Genomic DNA, 21,358 nt, shown 5'->3' on the forward strand with positions numbered 1-21,358 from the left:
TTCCATCGACTCGGGCGCCACAGTCATTACGCGATTAACAATATCACAAACCGAAACCATAGTTAAATAAACGTTTTTAGATGCAAATAATGTATTTTGGACTAACGCAATGTAGCCTACGGATCAGACTAAACAAAGACACATAGCCTAAAAATATATATTTTTTAAACTTAGCCATATTTCATATAATTTGTGTAAGAGTGCATTCAAACATGACAGGGAAAAGACATGTTTTTAAAGTTCATTGTATTTATCGTACTTTCACAGCAAAATTCTGGAAGCGTCCATAAACTTCCTCTCAGCTGCTTCAGTGACAGCGGACGTAACACCGGCACGCGGCTGCTTGCTGTGTTTTGATTGGTCTGATTCACTGGACGCTTCCAGAAGTGTGTAGAGTTTGAGGGAGTGCGCGCTCTGGTGTATTTAAAGAGCGAAAGCAGCCACTGACGAAGCTGAGCTGAACAGGAGAGATCTGTAAAGAGAGCAAAGAACAGCCTGACCTGACTTTCTACACGAACAGGTGTAAATTCATCACATTTAAGAATCTACTCTACGGTAAGTCTATTTTTTTTTTTTTACAGTAAGGGATAAGCTAAATGTATTGTGTAATTGATATGTTGTATAAAATATGAGCTTATATGTAGTCTACATGCACTTATATAGGCAGTCTATAGTCTCCCTAAAATAAACTAGAAAATTGTATTATTAGTCATTTTTCGCACAGAGAAAAAAAGAGCAATGAACAGATTATGTTGTTGTCATTATCAGAGCACAATACATATAGATAATGTACTAGAAAAGGCTTTTCTTTTACTGTTATTGTGAGAAGTGTCATATTGACTGGAAACAGACAGAAAGTTTCATTTAAATTTTCTTTGCACAATAATTTGTAGCATTTTAGAAACATTTCTGATTCTGATTGTTCTTTTTTTGTGTTTTAGTAGCCTACAGTTACGTCTAATCAAACATGTCGTCAGCAAAAGGAGTTGCTATTGGGATTGACCTGGGCACCACCTACTCCTGTGTGGGGGTGTTTCAGCATGGAAAAGTGGAGATCATCGCCAATGACCAGGGAAACAGAACAACACCCAGCTATGTTGCCTTCACGGACACTGAGAGGCTCATTGGAGATGCAGCTAAAAACCAGGTGGCCATGAACCCCAACAACACTGTGTTTGACGCCAAGAGGCTGATCGGCAGAAAGTTTGATGACCCAGTTGTGCAGTCTGACATGAAGCACTGGTCTTTCCAAGTCGCCAGTGACGGCGGGAAGCCGAAAGTTCAAGTTGAATACAAAGGAGAAACCAAGACATTTTACCCTGAAGAGATTTCCTCTATGGTCCTGGTGAAGATGAAGGAGATTGCTGAAGCTTATCTGGGGCAGAAGGTGTCAAATGCAGTTATCACAGTTCCCGCCTACTTCAATGACTCCCAGAGGCAAGCGACTAAAGACGCTGGAGTAATCGCTGGACTGAATGTCCTGAGAATCATCAACGAGCCCACAGCTGCAGCCATTGCCTACGGCCTTGACAAAGGCAAAGCTTCAGAGCGCAACGTCCTGATCTTTGATCTGGGCGGAGGCACCTTTGATGTGTCCATCCTGACCATTGAAGATGGCATCTTTGAGGTGAAGGCCACAGCTGGAGACACTCATCTGGGTGGGGAGGACTTTGACAACCGCATGGTGAATCACTTTGTTGAAGAATTCAAGAGGAAGCACAAGAAGGACATCAGTCAGAACAAGAGGGCCCTGAGGAGGCTGCGGACAGCATGCGAGCGAGCCAAGCGGACCCTCTCTTCCAGCTCTCAGGCCAGCATCGAGATCGACTCACTGTACGAGGGCATCGACTTCTACACGTCCATCACCAGAGCGCGCTTTGAAGAGATGTGCTCAGACCTCTTCAGAGGAACGCTTGAGCCTGTGGAAAAAGCCCTGAGAGACGCCAAGATGGACAAGTCTCAGATTCACGACATTGTGTTGGTTGGAGGATCAACAAGAATCCCAAAAATCCAGAAGCTTCTGCAGGATTTCTTCAACGGCAGAGACTTGAACAAGAGCATCAACCCAGACGAGGCAGTGGCTTATGGTGCTGCGGTTCAAGCCGCCATCCTCATGGGAGACACATCTGGAAACGTCCAGGACCTGCTGCTGCTGGACGTGGCTCCACTGTCCCTGGGTATTGAAACCGCAGGTGGAGTCATGACGGCCCTCATCAAACGCAACACCACCATCCCCACCAAACAGACCCAGACCTTCACCACCTACTCAGACAACCAGCCCGGTGTCCTGATCCAGGTCTACGAGGGAGAGAGGCCATGACAAAAGACAACAACCTGCTGGGTAAATTTGAGCTGACAGGAATCCCACCTGCTCCACGTGGAGTCCCGCAGATCGAAGTGACCTTTGACGCCGATGCCAACGGAATCCTAAATGTGTCCGCGGTGGACAAAAGCACTGGAAAAGAGAACAAGATCACCATCACCAATGACAAGGGCAGACTGAGTAAAGAGGAGATTGAGAGGATGGTGCAGGAAGCAGACAAATACAAAACTGAAGATGATCAGCAAAGAGAGAAGATCGCTGCCAAAAACTCTCTGGAGTCTTACGCCTTCAACATGAAGAACAGCGTGGAAGATGAGAACCTGAAAGGAAAGATCAGTGAGGACGACAAGAAGAAAGTTATTGAGAAATGTAACGAGGCCGTCAGCTGGCTAGAAAACAACCAGCTGGCTGATAAGGAGGAGTATGAACATCAGCTGAAGGAGCTGGAGAAAGTCTGCAATCCAATCATCACTAAACTGTATCAGGGAGGGATGCCAGCTGGAGGCTGTGGAGCTCAATCACGTGGAGCATCAGGGGCCGGTGCTCAGGGGCCAACTATTGAAGAGGTGGATTGAAGTTATGAACTTGTCACTTTGTCTTTCAGAGCTCACTTAACAATTTGATAATTTTATTTTTTTTATATGACATTGCTGTACGTATATTCCTGTTTTGTTATTTAACCACAAACCATTTTGATTTAGTAAATATGTATATACTGTAATGATGTAAATACAAGCATGATTGTCTTTTATGGATAATGAACATTGTTAATAAAGCATTTTTTTAATTAAAAACAAATCAAATGTGTTCTTATTCAGAAGGACTGGTTACAGACTCCAAGACAAATCATGTTGATGAAAACATTAAAGTAAGGTTATAATTTGGCAGAAATAATTTTGTGACAATTATCCTAGTTTAGAGGGATTAGTGAGTCAATACAATATACAATAGTGTAGGAGAGTAGATATTTACACTGTGTGACAACATCACGTGACAATCAGTCAGATGCTACAGATGTCAACATTCTCTGTACAAAACCTAACAAGGGTGACAACACAGATGTTCAGCTTTGTCAGACTCGCCAAGGAAAAGTCTTAAAATACTTTAAAATATTGAAGGTCAATACCTTGCAACATTAACTTGCTTTTGTAAAATATTTATTTAGCTATTATCAAAACATTTTCCAAGCAGAACAGGAAAAGGGATTCGTTCTATAGGTGTTGCCCCCTTCCACTCACTTATTACTTATAAATGATTGTTTTTAATGAAGCTGATACCATGCTTTTATGGCATCAAAAGAGCTTCAGATTTTTTCACAGCATTGATGAAAATATGATTAAAAATCTGTATTATTAATTTCCCAAATACATTTATAAATTGTCACCATTATGAATTGTTTTATTTTTTTATGAACTTCAACGCAATAACAAACAAACATACTCCTCCATGGGTACATACATAAATATTTTTCCCCAAAGTATAACACAAAAAGTAAAATAAATTTTGGTTTGGTCAACTGGTTATGATATAAGCAAATATTTGTAAGCATGTATACGTGAATATTTGTGGTCATACATTCATAAACATAATACTAATTTCCGTTCCGTACATATATTTACTTTAATGAACATATTCCACTTTGGCATTCATCTGTCTTCTCTCTGTTTTGACATATAGATTGTCCATTTCCCCCAGTGTTTATTAAAAGTCTCTTCTTGAAGTCTCAACCTGAATGTCAGTCTTTCCATCTTGTAAATTTCTGTAACTATGTGTTCCCACTGAGTTCTTGTTAGGGGAGGCTGCTGGAGTAAATATTTATTCCTATTATTAACTGAATCAGGTATATTGCCAAGAAATAGAATATAAGCTGTTTTTTCAATCTCAATTTCCAAGATTTCCTCTATGCTAGAATGTATTTCTGACCAAAACAGATTTAAAACTGGACAAGACCAGAAGACATGTACATGATCAGCCAATAATGTCCCACACTGCCTCCAGCAGGAGCCCTGATTTATCATTCTTTTTTGTTTTGCTTTCACTTTGGGCGTAATAAAGAAACAAATTGTATTTTACCAACAAAAATTCCCTTAGAGCCCTGGAATGACTAGCCATACACTGTGAATGCCATAAATTCAGCCATTCTTCAGCTAGGATACAAATCTGCATTTCCCTTTCCCACTTTTCTTTGATATACTCAGTATGGCCTTTAATATATTGAATGCAGGTATATAAACCAGATATGAATCGTTTTTCACAAGTATTTGTATTATACACTTTAATAAACATATTTATCAAAGGGGAATAATCATTTGTTACTCTTCTGATCTTCTAACTTGTAAAAACCTATAAAAATCCTGTTTCTCCAGACCAAATTTGATCATTAAATTCTGAAAATCCTGACTTTCCCCCTTATATCTATTGATATAACAGAAGAGTAAGCAGTTATTCCTTTTAGCCCAACTTTTATCCATTTGAGCGGGCTAGAACTGAGAATCATGGCCAATCCAACTTAATATTCTCATCTGATACTCTAGTTGCAAGATTCTCATCAATTTATACCATAATTCTAAACCACATTTTGTCCACTGAGTTATGTTTTTGTTATCACCTAAAAGTGACTGAACTGGAATTGGGCTCTGCAAGATTTCCACTTGTTTCCAAATGGCAGTATAGGTTGAATCACAGCAACATACCAAATTTCTCAGTTGGGCAGCAATATAGTCTTGCAGGCATGGCAGGGACCGGTCCCCATTATAAGTCATTTTAAATCATTTACTGAACATTTCTTCAGTATAATATTCAGCACAGCTGCTGACATGTACTGTGTGTGAGTCTGAAGTTGCACCTGCTGAGTGAAAAAAAAAAAAAGAGTGTGAAATCAGAATGTTTCCACCAAGCTGGCCTTGTGATAGCAGAGAAAGATAAAACACTTGAATCAGAGACACAGCAGTTAGACAGACCACATAACTTCAACCTCAGAGCACCACTGCAGCAGCGCTCGTCTCCTTTGTGTTGCGGACTGATGCTTTATTGCACAAATGGAGCAGAAAGTTGTTCTCATTACTGGATGCTCTTCAGGGATTGGACTCAGCCTGGCTGTGCATCTCGCATCAAATCCGTCAAAAGCCTACAAAGGTAAACGATGAGACATAAAACAATGCATTTGTATTGTTCTTTTTAATTTACTCAGTTTTTATTTTCATGTATGTATGTCTGAAACAGTACAGTAAACGTACAAGTCTACCTTGTATATTGTTATAATCACTTTATGAATGATTATTAATGTTTAGTCTACGCTACCATGCGGAACCTGGACAAGAAGCAGCGGCTGCTGGAGAGTGTGAGAGGACTGCATAAAGACACAATGGCCATACTACAGATGGATGTGACAGACCAGCAGTCTATACTTGACGCTAAGAGAAACGTTACAGAGGGCAGAATTGACATACTAGGTAAGAGAAAGTAAGACATGCTGGCCTTTCAGAGGGAAAAGCTTGTCTAAATGCAAGGTTTAAAGCCCAAATGTACTGGCATCCTTGAAATTAACTGCTAAAATATAAAATAAGTATATAAACCCATGTTTTCACCAAAGGGATCAATTATTTCATTAATTCTCTCCCCAACATCTTTGTGTTAGTTTGTAATGCAGGTGTAGGTCTGATGGGTCCTCTGGAAGCCCACTCACTGGACGATATACATGCAATCCTGGATGTCAATCTGCTGGGCACCCTCCGCACCATACAGACCTTCCTACCAGACATGAAGAAAAAGAGACACGGACGAATCCTTGTGACCGGCAGCATGGGAGGACTTCAGGGTTAGTGGGGGTGGAGGGAGAGACAGTGAAACAGAGAGAGAGAAAGTGAGATTTTTCAATAACATGCAGCGAATCAAAGCAATTCATTCCAAAAATAATTTTCTTAATCAGTATTTTTATCTTGTCTTTTCATTTCTAAAGAACATTGCCACATTTATTTATATAGCGCTTTATACAACAGAGATCGACAAATCAGCTTCACAGTAATAAAAATAAAAGTGTTAATTCATCAGTTATGAAACAAATTCGATGTCAGATGTAATGGTGGCAATGGTGTCATTATTTAGCATAATTTCTGTTCAATGTTGATTCAGTTTAGTTTGGTAAGTGTCAGTGTTATATAGGATAGTTCACCCAAAAATGAAAATTCTGTCGTCATTTACTCACCCTCAAGTAGTTCCAAACCTGTATGAGTTTCTTTGTTCTGCCGAACACAAAGGAAGATATTTTGAATAAAGTTTGTAACCAGGCTGTTTTGGGGCACCATTGACTTCCATAGTAGGAAAAAAAATACTATGGAAGTCAATGGTGCCCCAGAACTGCCCTGTTTCCCACATTCTTCAGACTATCTTCCTTTGTGTTCAGCAGAACAAAGACATTCATACAGGTTTGGAACTACTTTGGAGTAAATGACGACAGAATTTTCATTTTTGGGTGAACTATCCCTTTAATGTCATTATCCAGCTTAATTCAATTCTTCGTTTTATCACTGGACAGTGTCAGTGCAGACGAATCAATAATATTACTATTAATATAATATGAATTGTCTTTTAAATCCAAAAACTGATCAAGCCAAAGGAGACAAGATCCTTAAAATAAAATCAATTTGCAAATGGAAAACAACTACAAAATAAGGTTAAAATATATATATAATATATATATATAATATATACGTTATAAATAAATAAATATATATATATATATATATATATATTAAATAAAATGTTCATAAAAACACTTATTTTCAGAGTATATCTCTTACACTATTGGTACTCTCTTAACCCCCCAACTTAAACTTCTACAATAAATTTCTTGCAACAAGAAATAAACCCACAAAATTTGAATGAATAAATAAATGTGTGTGAATGAATGAATCATTGAATAAATAAATAAATGTTCTTTGTCTGAAACTCAGGACTACCATTCAATGAGGTCTACTGTGCTAGCAAATTTGCAGTAGAGGGTGCTTGTGAGAGCCTGGCTATACTGCTCCAGCACTTCAATATCCAGTGGGTATTATATGTGCACAACTACATTTGCATGAGCAAAGAGAACCATTTTACATTTGCATGAGCAAAGAGAACCATTTTACATTTGCATGAGCAAAGAGAACCATTTTACATTTGCATGAACAAAGAGAACCATTTTACATTTGCATGAGCAAAAAGAACCATTTATCCTCTGATAAATTGGTACCCCTACACTATCCCAAATCCATTACACCTCTCCCATGCTGCAGTGTGAGCCTGATTGAATGCGGACCAGTCAACACAGACTTCCTGATGAACCTGAAGAGGACGGAGCCCAGCGACGAAGCACAGAAAGTTGACGCGCACACACGCAGCCTGTATGATCAGTACCTGCAGCACTGCCAGTCTGTGTTCCAGAACGCCGCTCAGGACACCGAAGACATCATACAGGTGCTGCAGCCAGCCGCCAGCCTCTGAGTGAGAGTGAAAGAGAGAACGTCTGATTCAGAGCCAAATAAAGAAGCAGATATGAAATATGACCGGTTTAATTATTTTATAACTTAATATTGATTTTTTTTTTTTTATAAATGAATCTTAAAGTTTCTGTTAAAAACAAACAATCGGCCTAGCAAAACAATGAACAACACAACAATAATATTAATATTACAGTAATATATTAATGTAAATTTTTTTTTTTTTACTTCTCTGAGGTCATTTTCACTATAACAGCACATTTAATGAATGGCTATGGTCTTCTTCATTTTGATTATCGACATTTGTGAGATTTAGTCAGTCGAAACAGTTTTGAGGTTAACTGATCTAATTTTGTGTCTCTGTGATCTGTGACATTGTGTAATGTTGAATATTTTGTTATTTTTTGTTAATAAGGGATTTGTGTTTTTAGAACTGATTTTAATATTGTTTTTACTTTTAAGTAAAAAGATCAAATTAGACCCCTAGAAGAATTGTAAAGAAAAGTGGTATGTTCTTATTAGTCTGAAACTACGGAATATATAAATGACTTTTGATTTTATTCTTATTAATCTATCTACTATCTATCTACATACAAATGTTGATATTCAGATATGTCTATATCTATATACTGTATCTATCTATGTTGAAAATATTGTTTCAGTATTCTATACTACACATATTACCGTGACCGTTTTAACATGTTCTTGTCTCTATTGTTAGGTGTATATGGAGGCAATCGAAGCCCAGACTCCATTCCTCAGATATTACACTAACAGAGCCCTGCTACCCATGAGCAGCCTCAAACTCACTTCCATGGATGGCTCTCAGTACATTCGAGCCATGAGCAAACTCATCTTTTCTGCACCCAATACAGGTCCACATATGTGATAAGATTCTTTTTTTGTAAGCCCTGAAATACGGAATTAAAAAGTGCTAACAAATTAAGCTTTCGGCTGAAACTAGTACTGCAGTGTTTTGACTGCCACTTTATGCAAGAATCACTAACATACTCTGAATAACTATGATTTGTACAACACAGAACCAGTGAAAATAAAGTCTTTGTGTATCTAGTCTGTGTTCTGTATTCCTCAGTGTTGAACTCTGTACAGAATTTCATCTCAAGGACTGTCTGCCCTTTTCGCACAAGACCACCATCAGTGTTTCACATTTTTGTTCATTTGTTTACTAGAACCAGAGAACAGTAAGGTCAGAGCACACCAAACCTACGCAAGGTCATTATTTTGTGAGCGTTTCATTCAAGGACACTGTGAACTGGATCTCATGCCAATGTCACCGATATGATGCCCAGTATATCACAGGTTCACAGATGGCTTACACCTTCATTTTGGTATTTATAGATTTACAGCCTATATATACACACACAACAAGAAATAACTGCTTAACCTCATCTAAGTTAGTGATAATTTGCAAAAGGTAACAAGAAGTTACCATTCCTTTGCCCTGTTATTTCACACTACAATACAGTTGCCAGAAGACAGCAGAGATTGTTCATTGACAGGGTGCAATAACATACACACATTGACGTAGTAATTTGCGTATTCTGACGGTGTCCGGTCTAAGTTGAGGACTCTGATCAGGGACTATTGAAGTGGATTATAGATCTAACACGAGAGATCGGTTTTGGTGAGACAGTCACATAACCAACTTAAGCCACTTAATGCAAGGATCAGCCATTGCAATGCATGTGGTTCTAGTTCTTTGGTTTGAATTCAATCAAAGGATCTACAAATTTGTTTAAAATCATGATATATCTAGTTTCAGTAACCATCAGAACACAATAAACTGTCTTGGCCTTGTAAGAAAACAAGACTATATCTGACACCGTGAAACTATAACTGGGCAATTTTAGCAGCTGTGTTTGTTCTTTGCTCTTAAAAATAAAGGTTCCAGAAGGGAATTTTTGAAGCGATGTCACAGTAAACCCATTTTTGGTTCCCCAAAGAACCTTACAGTGAACAGTTCTAAAAATAATATTTTTTTCTTAGTGTGATGAATAGGCTATTTTAGTAATCAAAAGAACATTTTGTAGAATAGTGAAGTTTCCGTGATTGTCAAAGATTCTTCATGGAATCATCATTGCCAATAAAGAACCTTTATTTAGAACTAGGGTTGTTCTGATTCCGATACTAGTATCGGAAATTCCACCGATACCACAAAAAATTCTGGCATCGGTATCGGCGAGTACTCGAACCCATGTACCGATCCGATACCATTTTCTTAAACAAGACCTATACTTATGCGCGCTAGCTTTGCTTAACGCTGCAAATCGGATATCAATTCTTCTTCGCTGCTCAGAATGCAAACACAGGAAGTTGTGCTGTGTTGCCACAAGCAACCACTATTTAGAGCAGCGAAGAAGAAGTACAAACGTGCTAGCACATTGCCAGTAAATCACTTGCATATGCGACTAAATCTTCACCCTGGGCGACTAAATGATGTCTAATATTAACCACTGGCTAATAAATAATCAGATTTTACTGGCCAGTGTGTGAGTTGGAGGCTATGTATAGGGAGGGGCTTCTGCCAGGCGGCTCCAGTCTCGTTGCGAAATGGCTGACATGGATTTTGTTGACTCTTCCACTTCTTTCTGCACACTTCCTCTGAATAAACACATCAACTCAATATGTATATATAGCTCAAATTGAGTAAAGAGCGTTTTTTACAATTTACCAGATTATCCGACCTCCTCACTCACTTTCTACCTAGTAAGCTTCTTTTTATTCCTTTTTCTGTAAAAGTACGAAGATGTATCGTACAGCATCCACATACAGCGACGATGATTTTGTTTCGGATTTCTACGTCGTAATCACTTCACTACTAGAGCAAGCTCCTGATTGGTTAACGCGGCGCGATTATTCGCCAAAATTCAGATTTTTCAACTCGCGCGATTCGCGTTACGCGCGTCAAACGCCCGAAACGCCCCATTCGCGTGAATCGCGCAGCAGGATGTCTATCGCGTTGCATTGACTTAACATGTAAATCACTCGCGCTTAACGCTTCATTCGCGTCTGGTGTGAACGCACGTAGCGCGTCAATTCGAATGGTATGTAAACGATATTCTTTGTTGTATTTTCCTGTTAAAATAACGCAGTTCCTTTTGAATTCTTCAGCTTAACTGCCGGGTTCTCCGGTAGTAGGCGGAGCTAATGCGCAAACGACAATCTCATTGGCTGGCGCTCACCTATTATCGTCCCTGTTTTGATTTCAGCAAATCAGTTCGAGCCAATTCAGACAACGTGATTAATATTCATGAATCCAGCAGCTCCTTAATCCTTAGTGTGTTTTATTGTTCTTAGTAGAATTCATAGTATGATTATTATTATCTTATCAGTATTATTGATAGTTTTTTCCCCATTTTTACAGAAACACTGAATGACCAAAAAAGCACCACCACCGGTCCTAAATTCAGTTAAACTGACTAATATGCATTCATACATGGTTACCCAGTTTTAATTCTAATAGCCAAAGTTCTATCATTAAATAATACTTGATTATCATAATATATTTATAATGCTTGACTGACTGATGTTAAGAGTGTACTTTTTCCCAAACATTATATTTTTTGTTTACTCGCCAGATCTGAGCTTAGGTATCGGAATCGGTATGGGGTTGAGCATAGACAAAGCCAAATATTTAAAATGATGAAGTGTGTAGAGCATTCAGACACAACTCTTTATACTGTATTGCATGCAACTGCTGCTGTCTGCATAGGCTGATATAAGTTTTATACACTCTAAAAAAAGATGGTTCTTTAAAGGTTCTTTACATGTAGTAACGGTTATATTTAGAACCATAGCATCCTGAAGAAGCCCTTTATGCTGAAATGGTTCTTTGTGTTAGAGTTTAGGGTTCTTTATTCCCGCCCTTTTGTTTTTCAAATCTGTAACTGTCAAAGCACCTCATTACTGATTTTTCTGGAGTTCAGTGATACAGCTACACAGACTGTTAACATACTCTCAACAGGTAAATGATTTCATTCTTAAATTTAAATACAAATTTAAGTTTAAAATTTTAACTGGTTTCCAAACAAACATGTTCTTTTCTCTTTTTAGTTTTTTTGGTCACATGTAAGTGTGAGCAGCTCTTTTAAGCCGAGGATACCTTCTCTCCTCTTCTCCACTAAGTAGGTAACAGAGATATTGAATTTATAATCCATACTGTTAGAATTTTTTCAATTATTACTTGGTTTTATAAAGCTATCCCATGACTTTATATCACTTTTTTTTTCTTTTAAGATTGTGAAGGGCTCACATACTGTACATTTTTTGCTACTTTTGACCTTCATAAGCAATTGTTTTAAACAAATGGAAGGAGACACATTGCAACTGTAAACTCAATCGTGTATTTCAGATGCTTCACATCCTACAACCTCGTCATCTGCAGAGAGAAACTGCCACTCAATCACACCGAAATATGCATAATGATGGACTTTCAGGCATCATAGAGGATTATGAAAATACAGTATTTCACTGGAACTTGGTCTTCATCACACTATTTTGTGTTTCTATTTTGTTATACTTTAAGCATTTATTTATGTTCAATGTCAATTGTCATTTATTAATGTATTCTGCTAATTTAACTGTTGTTAGAGCACTGTAATTTTTGTTACAATTTTGCATGTCATTAAAAATAAATAAATAAATAAAAGTACCTAATTGACATGCTATGTTGTTGTTTTATTATGTAAAAACCCTAATAGAGGCTACAAGATAATATAAGACCAGGCAGATAGAGGGGTAAAAAACTATATTAATAAATCATATACAGTGGGTACGGAAAGTATTCAGACCCCCTTAAATTTTTCACTCTTTGTTATATTGCAGCCATTTGCTAAAATCATTTAAATTAATTTTTTTTCCTCATTAATGTACACACAGCACCCCATATTGACAGAAAAACACAGAATTGTTGACATTTTTGCAGATTTATTAAAAAAGAGAAACTGAAATATCACATGAAATATCATATTCAGACCCTTTGCTGTAACACTCATATATTTAACTCAGGTGCTGTCCATTTCTTCTGATCATCCTTGAGATGGTTCTACACCTTCATTTGAGTCCAGCTGTGTTTGATTATACTGATTGGACTTGATTAGGAAAGCCACACACCTGTCTATATAAGACCTTACAGCTCACAGTGTATGTCAGAGCAAGTGAGAATCATGAGGTCAAAGGAACTGCCTGAAGAGCTCAGAGACAGAATTGTGGCAAGGCACAGGTCTGGCCAAGGTTACAAAAAAATTTCTGCTGCACTTAAGGTTCCTAAGAGCACAGTGGCCTCCATAATCCTTAAATGGAAGACGTTTGGGACGACCAGAACCCTTCCTAGAGCTGGCCGTCCGGCCAAACTGAGCTATCGGGGGAGAAGAGCCTTGGTGAGAGAGTAAAGAAGAACCCAAAGATCACTGTGGCTGAGCTCCACATGAAACACCTGAAGGACTCCAAGATGGTGAGAAACAAAAATCTGATGAGACCAAGATAGAACTTTTTGGCCTCAATTCTAAGCGGTATGTGTGGAGAAAACCAGGCACTGCTCATCACCTGTCCAATACAGTCCCAACAGTGAAGCATGGTGGTGGCAGCATCATGCTGTGGGGTGTTTTTCAGCTGCAGGGACAGGACGACTGGTTGCAATCGAGGGAAAGATGAATGCGGCCAAGTACAGGGATATCCTGGACGAAAACCTTCTCCAGAGTGCTCAGGACCTCAGACTGGGCCGAAGGTTTACCTTCCAACAATGACCCTAAGCACACAGCTAAAATAACGAAGGAGTGGCTTCACAACAACTCTGTGACTGTTCTTGAATGGCCCAGCCAGAGCCCTGACTTAAACCCAATTGAGCATCTCTGGAGAGACCTAAAAATGGCTGTCCACCAACGTTTACCATCCAACCTGACAGAACTGGAGAGGATCTGCAAGGAGGAATGGCAGAGGATCCCCAAATCCAGGTGTGAAAAACTTGTTGCATCTTTCTCAAAAAGACTCATGGCTGTATTAGATCAAAAGGGTGCTTCTACTAAATACTGAGCAAAGGGTCTGAATACTTAGGACCATGTGACATTTCAGTTTTTCTTTTTTAATAAATCTGAAAAAATGTCAACAATTCTGTGTTTTTCTGTCAATATGCTGCTGTGTGTACATTAATGAGGAAATAAAATGAACTTAAATGATTTTAGCAAATGGCTGCAATATAACAAAGAGTGAAAAATTTAAGGGGGTCTGAATACTTTCCGTACCCACTGTATACAAATAATATTAATAATACTATTAAAGATATAAATATACTAATGTACTAATATTAATGAAAATAAACTATCATTAAAAAGACCATTAAGGTCCCATATAGCATTTTCAAAGCATGGTTCTTTATGGAACCCTATAAAAAGGGTTCTATTTAGCACCAAAAAGGGTTCTGCTATTGTTACAAGCTGAAGAACCCTTTTCTGATACTGTTTAGAACCATTTTTCTTAAGAGTGTACAGGTGTATCATTGACTATATATGTGTTTGCCATGTGTATGCAGCGCCAACTCACCTGAAATTGTGGACTTTGATCTGACTGCTAGAGTCCACATTTTCTACATCAAGACCATTCTTACAACGTCATGGCTGATGTTCCAGTTATTACACAACAGAAATGGGTTGCATTTTGCAGTCCTCTACTGAATGAAAAGTTAACATTTAAGCCCCTCTGTGGCATCACCTTAATTCCAGCAGCCAATCACTGCGGTGACTTACTGACTCTGCCTTATCTGGATTATTCCTGTTCCTCTTTATGGGTTGATGACATGCTGGGTCAGGCTCGGACAGAAGCACACGATTCCTCTCCTCCAGACGTTTAACATTTGAAAGGATTCCTTAACCCTGTTGCCTGTGAAAGAGAATGAAATCATACTTAAAGGCTGAAATTATTGAAATAAAGAGTGTAGGAACAAGTATTTTGGCATAATCTATTAACAGATTAATATTAATGAATAGTAAACGGTACATTTTGTTGACAAATCAAAAAAATAGTGTGGCATAACTTACCCGCAGGAAGCAATGATGTTGATCCTCATGACTCTGAAGATCATCGCTTTATTATTATTGTTGTTATATAACAAATATATCAAATTTTGACCTTTCTGTTCATCTCAAATAGAGTAACCTTAGTAAACTTCTTGATTTTTAAGACAACTCATGATTGTCTTATTTGTTGTAATAATAATAATAAATTACCTTTAATGCAGCATATGATGTTTTTGTACATGCACGTACATGGTGCAAAAAAATATTTTACTCACCACATTAAATCATTAAGTTATTAAATGGATTTTAAGATATAAATGTTTTTTCCCTTATAGAAAGAAAAGAAAAGAAAACTATGGTTGTAGGATGACATATTCTTAACCAGGGGCCTCAGCAAACGTCCATGAGGTCCTCAGAGCGACTTAAAATGATTTAAAATCGGCATGAAATGGAAATTGCTATTTCCTTTTCATCCCTATTGTAGAATATACCCGAGTGAAACAACTTCTCATATGTGGAAAAAAAATGTGCTTTATTCACTCTTTCAGCAACTGGTTCCCACCATGTTCTTGAAAAAGAGGCCTAGTTTTAAAAGTGTGATTTCTTGGTCTCATAGGATCTCCTACCTCTATGGGTGTTATACGTTCTATTAATATACACGTTTTTTTTTTCTGCTAAACTCTATATTGGGTAGAAATCCTCATCTTTAAGCCTTATTCACTAAATCATAAACATCTTAAAAAGTCATGGGGCCTTCTAATATTGTTGTGAACAATGGGGGCCTTGCTTGGATTCAAAAGCATGAGAACCGCTGCCCTAAAGCGCATAATTCCCCTTGTCCCAGACAGTCAGTGACGCGCCAGAGAGAAACCTCTGAAGGTGAATAACTTCATGAGCGTCTGAGTAGGCTACCTGTGACCTGTGGGAGCCGGTTCTCAACTCCTCCCCTCAGAGCGTCACTCCACAGCTCTGCCCTTAATAGTAAAGCCACTCCACTATCGCTCAGTTCCAGCGGAGCCGCCGGTTATTACGGCCATCGGCACAGTTATCATTGCGCAGGGATTTTTCGGAAAAGATCCAGTGATTTTACAAGCTTCCAATAGCACAAATGGCAAAAAAGGCCGCTTTGCTTTTTGTCCGGGCTCTGGAGATGTCAGAAAGACAGTCATGCGATGTCATGAGGAGAAACTCCAACTGCACCATCAGGTAAAACCGCATCTCTCAACCTGTACTTGCTTTTGATAAAACGGCTACCTATCAATAACAGAGAGAGAGAGAGAGAGAGAGAGAAATCCCTTTTGTTAATAAATCATTAGTCGAAATAGTTAAATTATTTACGCGATTATTCCTGAACAAACCACCAAAGGCGTACTGACTAGTTCAGGAAATGGCTTTTAGTTTCTTTTACAGTTTAGTTCAACAACTGTAAATGAATATAGGCCTATGAGTTTATTTAAATTGGCCGCGGTGGTGAAAACCTGCTGAGTTGAAGGTAGTTGTGAACTGTGTAGGAATGTTTAACAAAGCAGAAGCGCAGCTGGTGCTGGTGTAAAATAACTCACAGGGGAGTGAGAAATCACGAGACCGTGAAACTGAAAGAGCTGCTGTGAGCGGAGAGTACCGAGAGTGCCAGAAGATCTGTCAAATATCCCCGATGCTTTAACGTAACTATATCATAAAGCCTTAATCCACTGAGTTAATTTTGTTTTTAAAAGATTCGAATTATTCTTTTATTATTATAATATATTTTTTAATCCTGATCGGAATGTGAAGTGTGTGCATCATTTGAATAATGCAGTGCTGGTGCGCGGCTGCGCGCTTCTGGCCGCGTGCCATACAGCGGTGAGACGGGTTTAGCTGTATTGATCGGCTACTCTTTACTGTTTACTAGAAAGTACGTCATTTTACTGAGTCAACACAGAAATTTCTGAAAACACCACGTCACATCGTCTTTTTTACATTTGTTGTGAACATACAAGTTGCATGATGCTGCCCTTTAGACACACATGACTAGACTGGCTGTAATATCCAGGTATTCTGCTTTTGTCAGATAATAACAACTTCTGCTTCTATTTTCATTTTTTTTTTAGACATTTGAGCTCCTGCGGTATCTTAGCTACAAGGCCGGTAAGCTTACCTCCTCCTTCAGCATCTTCTCAGATGGTGCCCACCCGGAGCTTCATTAACTTGTCAGCCCCTCTCATAACGCGGAGAATGGAGTACTCAGAGAGCCGGAGCATTGGGTACATACACACCACTGTTTCATAAAACCATCTTCACTTTAACTACGAGTTAATTCTCATTTAGCAATATCCTTGTTGACACAAGTTGTTTTTCCCTCCAGTTACTCAACCGAGCAGATGTACAACATTGTTGCCAATGTGGACCAGTACCAGCAGTTTGTGCCTTGGTGCAAGAAGTCAAAGGTAACGAGGGGCCGGAATGGGGACATGAGAGCCCAACTTGAAATCGGGTTCCCCCCAATCATCGAACGCTACACCTCTGAGGTCACAGTCATCCCGAACCACCAAGTCCGAGTGAGTCTAAAAACTATTTGTAAATTAGACAACATTTTCAATTGGGAATGCTAGACATTATTCTTATTTCGGTTGTAATTTTTAAGAGTTTTGAACTAGATTCATGTAGATTAAGTGGTATTGATTTGATGTTTGTCCTAAGCCTTCAACATGTTCATGCATCATAGGATCAGCTTACATGTTGGCCTTGTAAGGTGTCAGTGGCCGTCTATCTGAAGTATGCGCTTGTGTTTCAGGCGGTGTGTACAGACGGGACGCTCTTTAATCACCTTGAGACATTGTGGCGATTTACTCCTGGAGCTGCAGGCCAGACCGAATCCTGCAATGTAGAATTCTTTGTAAGTAGTGCAACCGGCAATTACAAAGACACGCACTTACACAGACACGCACACACTATTACAGTCTACATTCTTCAGTTTGACACTTATTTGACTCATGTTCCTCCTCTTTGGTGGTTTAATCCCATAATTCCTGTTCAAAGTGAGCAGAGGTATTAGACCAGATTAGTGGCTATTTTTACCACATGTAAGTTGCCTTTCCGGTTCTCCTTAAATAGCCAGTAACGAAGACAGGCATGATAACTATTCCTTTGCTGGAGGGAACTGTACAACCTAAATGTCACCGGATTAGACATGGTGCGATGGACATCACAGGAAGGAGACAGGGATTTGGGAGATTAAAGGACCCATTGATTAAAAATAATGAAGACTAAAACATGAATGAATGCTAGCAGTACAAAGCCCTTTAAAAAATTAAAAAAATAAAAATATTTAAACTCCTGAACTTTAGCATCAAAGCTCACTATTTCACATCATACTGCACACAAATGAGCTAACCTTTTGGTTAAAATATGTGCTAATTGTACCCTTATCTGTGTTTTCCCTCTCTAGGTGTCATTTGAGTTCAAATCCTTGCTCCACTCACAATTAGTGACAGTATTTTTTGATGAGGTGGTCAAACAGATGGTCAACGCTTTCGAGACACGAGCAACCAAACTTTACAGCACCGGCGTTCATCGACAGAAGACTTCACTCAGAAGAGCAACTTGAGAACCTTGTTAAAACGGACACAAGGACATACATAACCACAAACATTGTTAAAATGTTCTGGAGAAGAACAGCTCCTCTTTTTTAAATCCAGTTTGTTGGATTTTGGACTGTTAATGCCAGCACATGTTTTTGCTGAAAAAAACACATTTGAGAAGCCTATTTATTTAAACCAAAAGAGATATAATTTATTGTGATGAGTGTGTGTGTATAATTTATATATTATCTGTGGAGTGAAAGATGATTGCAGTAAAAAATGTTCAGGATGGATGCTTTTTCATATTTATGATCATTATATTCACAAGGTTGACCAAAGGGAAACAAAATCATCTCTAAATTATTATTGAGTGCACTTTTTCCAGACTTGTAATAAAACAATAATATATTTTCTTAATACTGTTTTTGTCATGATTTGTCAGAACTACACAACACTAATTATCCAAACTTTTCAAATCATCCAAAAAAATTTAAACCTTGGGTTATAACAAAGGGGTATAAGAATGAACATTAAAATCTTAAAGAATTTAAGAAACACAGTTGGTTTCTTTAATAAGTTCATTTTAAAGCTAAACTTCTTACCATACCCATCCCATAATTTGGTTTTCTTCATAAAATGTCGCAACACAAGAGGACACAATTTTCATATACAAAAGCTACAGGACCTAATAGGTATGAAGCACTTTATGTTCTTTTGTGAGGTGTGTCCTTTCTTTCATTCAGGTTATGTCACTTGCTGGTATTTCTTCAATATTATCCACAGTCACAATATGCCAAACTCTTCAGTCTGGCAAATGATCTGAAACAATACACTATGCTTCTTACATTTCGATGAGAGCAACTATTTTACACGTTATATTGACATTATGTGTATGAGCCTCACAGTATCACATTCAAAATGCTCCTTCAGTGTGAAGTCTTCAAGCTGTTTCAAGAAACTCACGTGATTTCTTGATCACTTACATAAACCACGGCTGCCAGCAGAGACCACACCCCTTTCTGTCTAAACAGCCAATTCCTTTCCTGTTTCTTCAGTGCTGGCCGACCACAGATTAGCTGAGACCACCTCCTTAGAGAACCAGAGGTGAAAATATTTTCTTTAAAGAGATTTTCTTACACACACCCTGACAGCAAATGTGTCCAACAAGATCCAGATTGACAGTTTGTTGTTCTGTCTATGTATACTCAATGTGTTTCTGACTATAGCTCTTGTTGTGTTCTCTGCAAGCACCTGAGTTACAAGATAAATCAGCCAATATCTCTAACTAATTCGTCCAGTACTTCAAAATTGTATAATACTGCACACAGATTGCAAAACAAATACTGTATATTATTTTGATATTTGATTCATATCATGTGGAATCCCAGGATGCTGTCTGGCGCAGACTGCAGAGTAATTCAGTTACAGTATATGATAACTGATCACGCAGCTCATGACTGGTTCAGGCTGGGCATTTTTCTCTGTGTGGTTAAAGTGGCATCGACATATTCAACCATTCCAGATTGTGTGAAGTAAATAAACTGAACAAAATTATAAATGCAACACTTTTGTTTTTGCCCCCATTTTTCATGAGCTGAACTCAAAGATCTAAGACTTTTTCTAAGTACACAAAAGGCCTATTTCTCTCAAATATTGCACTTCTCCTTTGCCAAGATAACCCATCCACCTCACAGGTGTGGCATATCAAGATGCTGATTAGACAGCATGATTATTGCACAGGTGTGCCTTAGGCTGGCCACAATAAAAGGCCACTCTAAAATGTGTTTTATCACACAGCACAATGCCACAGATGTCAGAAGTTTTGAGGGAGCGTGCAATCGGCGTGCTGATTGCAGGAATGTCCACCAGAGCTGTTGCCCGTGAATTGAATGTTCATTTCTCTACCATAAGCCGTCTCCAAAGGTGTTTCAGAGAATTTGGCAGTACATCCAACCGGCCTCACAACCGCAGACCACGTGTAACCACACCAGCCCAGGACCTCCACATCCAGCATCTTCATCTCCAAGATTGTCTGAGACCAGCCACCCAGACAGATGCTGCAACAATCGGTTTGCATAACCAAAGAATTTCTGCACAAACTGTCAGAAATGTCTCAGGAAGCTCATCTGCATGCTCGTCGACCTCATCGGGGTCTCGACCTGACTGCAGTTTGTCATCGTAACCGACTTGAGTGGGCAAATGCTCACATTCGATGGCGTCTGGCACTTTGGAGAGGTGTTCTCTTCATGGATGAATCCCGGTTTTCACTGTACAGGGCAGATGGCAGACAGCGTGTATGGCGTCGTGTGGGTGAGCGGTTTGCTGATGTCAACGTTGTGGATCGAGTGGCCCATGGTGGCGGTGGGGTTATGGTATGGGCAGGCGTATGTTATGGACAACGAACACTGGTGCATTTTATTGATGGCATTTTGAATGCACAGAGATACCGTGACGAGAACCTGAGGTCCATTGTTGTGCCATTCATCCACGACCATCACCTCATGTTGCAGCATGATGATGCACGGCCCCATGTTGCAAGGATCTGTACACAATTCCTGGAAGCTGAAAACATCCCAGTTCTTGCATGGCCAGCATATTCACCGGACATGTCACCCATTGAGCATGTTTGGGATGCTCTGGATCGGCATATATGACAGCGTGTTCCAGTTCCTGCCAATATCCAGCAACTTCACACAGCCATTGAAGAGGAGTGGACCAACATTCCACAGGCCACAATCAACAACCTGATCAACTCTATGCGAAGGAGATGTGCTGCACTGCGTGAGGCAAATGGTGGTCACACCAGATACTGACTGGTTTTCGGAGCCCCCAATAAAGTAAAACTGCACATTTTTGAGTGGCCTTTTATTGTGGCCAGCCTCAGGCACACTTGTGCAATAATCATGCTGTCTAATCAGCATCTTGATATGCCACACCTGTGAGGTGGATGGAGTATCACGGCAA

At 39.0% G+C, this 21,358-nt stretch overlaps 2 protein-coding genes, 1 long non-coding RNA gene and 1 pseudogene across 3 annotated transcripts; 3 read left to right on the forward strand and 1 right to left on the reverse strand.

Annotated features, from left to right (window-relative positions):
• Window positions 1-131: 131 nt before the first annotated feature.
• On the reverse strand, window positions 132-8,667 carry LOC131536055 (uncharacterized). The gene is made up of 4 exons (XR_009269822.1): window positions 7,721-8,667; window positions 6,009-6,133; window positions 5,017-5,450; window positions 132-472 (listed from the first exon to the last, which is right to left on the reverse strand). It is a non-coding gene; the product is annotated as an uncharacterized LOC131536055 (long non-coding RNA).
• LOC131536052 (heat shock 70 kDa protein-like) lies at window positions 418-3,004 on the forward strand (annotated as a pseudogene).
• On the forward strand, window positions 5,317-10,507 carry hsd17b1 (hydroxysteroid (17-beta) dehydrogenase 1). Its single transcript, XM_058768692.1, has 6 exons — window positions 5,317-5,458; window positions 5,614-5,775; window positions 5,961-6,140; window positions 7,276-7,369; window positions 7,600-7,780; window positions 8,525-10,507. The coding sequence occupies exons 1-6, from the start codon at window positions 5,362-5,364 to the stop codon at window positions 8,690-8,692; spliced, it is 882 nt and encodes a 293-aa protein (XP_058624675.1). The 5' UTR covers window positions 5,317-5,361; the 3' UTR covers window positions 8,693-10,507.
• A 5,309-nt stretch (window positions 10,508-15,816) lies between these two features.
• si:ch73-141c7.1 (coenzyme Q-binding protein COQ10 homolog, mitochondrial) lies at window positions 15,817-18,811 on the forward strand. Its single transcript, XM_058768693.1, has 5 exons — window positions 15,817-16,040; window positions 16,925-17,077; window positions 17,179-17,371; window positions 17,608-17,709; window positions 18,262-18,811. The coding sequence occupies exons 1-5, from the start codon at window positions 15,943-15,945 to the stop codon at window positions 18,418-18,420; spliced, it is 705 nt and encodes a 234-aa protein (XP_058624676.1). The 5' UTR covers window positions 15,817-15,942; the 3' UTR covers window positions 18,421-18,811.
• The last annotated feature ends 2,547 nt before the right edge of the window (window positions 18,812-21,358 follow it).

This window comes from Onychostoma macrolepis, chromosome 03 (genome assembly GCF_012432095.1).
Source record: "Onychostoma macrolepis isolate SWU-2019 chromosome 03, ASM1243209v1, whole genome shotgun sequence".
NCBI lineage: Eukaryota > Metazoa > Chordata > Actinopteri > Cypriniformes > Cyprinidae > Onychostoma > Onychostoma macrolepis.

What these genes read in the sequence shown, in the direction of transcription:
- si:ch73-141c7.1 (XM_058768693.1), top strand. Translation starts at nt 15,943, where the DNA reads ATGGCAAAAAAGGCCGCTTTGCTTTTTGTCCGGGCTCTGGAGATGTCA. An exon ending in AACTCCAACTGCACCATCAG is followed by an intron (nt 16,041 to 16,924) that starts GTAAAACCGCAT and finishes TTTTTTTTTTAG; the next exon opens with ACATTTGAGCTCCTGCGGTA. An exon ending in TCAGAGAGCCGGAGCATTGG is followed by an intron (nt 17,078 to 17,178) that starts GTACATACACAC and finishes TTTTCCCTCCAG; the next exon opens with TTACTCAACCGAGCAGATGT.
- hsd17b1 (XM_058768692.1), top strand. Translation starts at nt 5,362, where the DNA reads ATGGAGCAGAAAGTTGTTCTCATTACTGGATGCTCTTCAGGGATTGGA. An exon ending in GGGCAGAATTGACATACTAG is followed by an intron (nt 5,776 to 5,960) that starts GTAAGAGAAAGT and finishes TCTTTGTGTTAG; the next exon opens with TTTGTAATGCAGGTGTAGGT. An exon ending in ACACCGAAGACATCATACAG is followed by an intron (nt 7,781 to 8,524) that starts GTGCTGCAGCCA and finishes CTCTATTGTTAG; the next exon opens with GTGTATATGGAGGCAATCGA.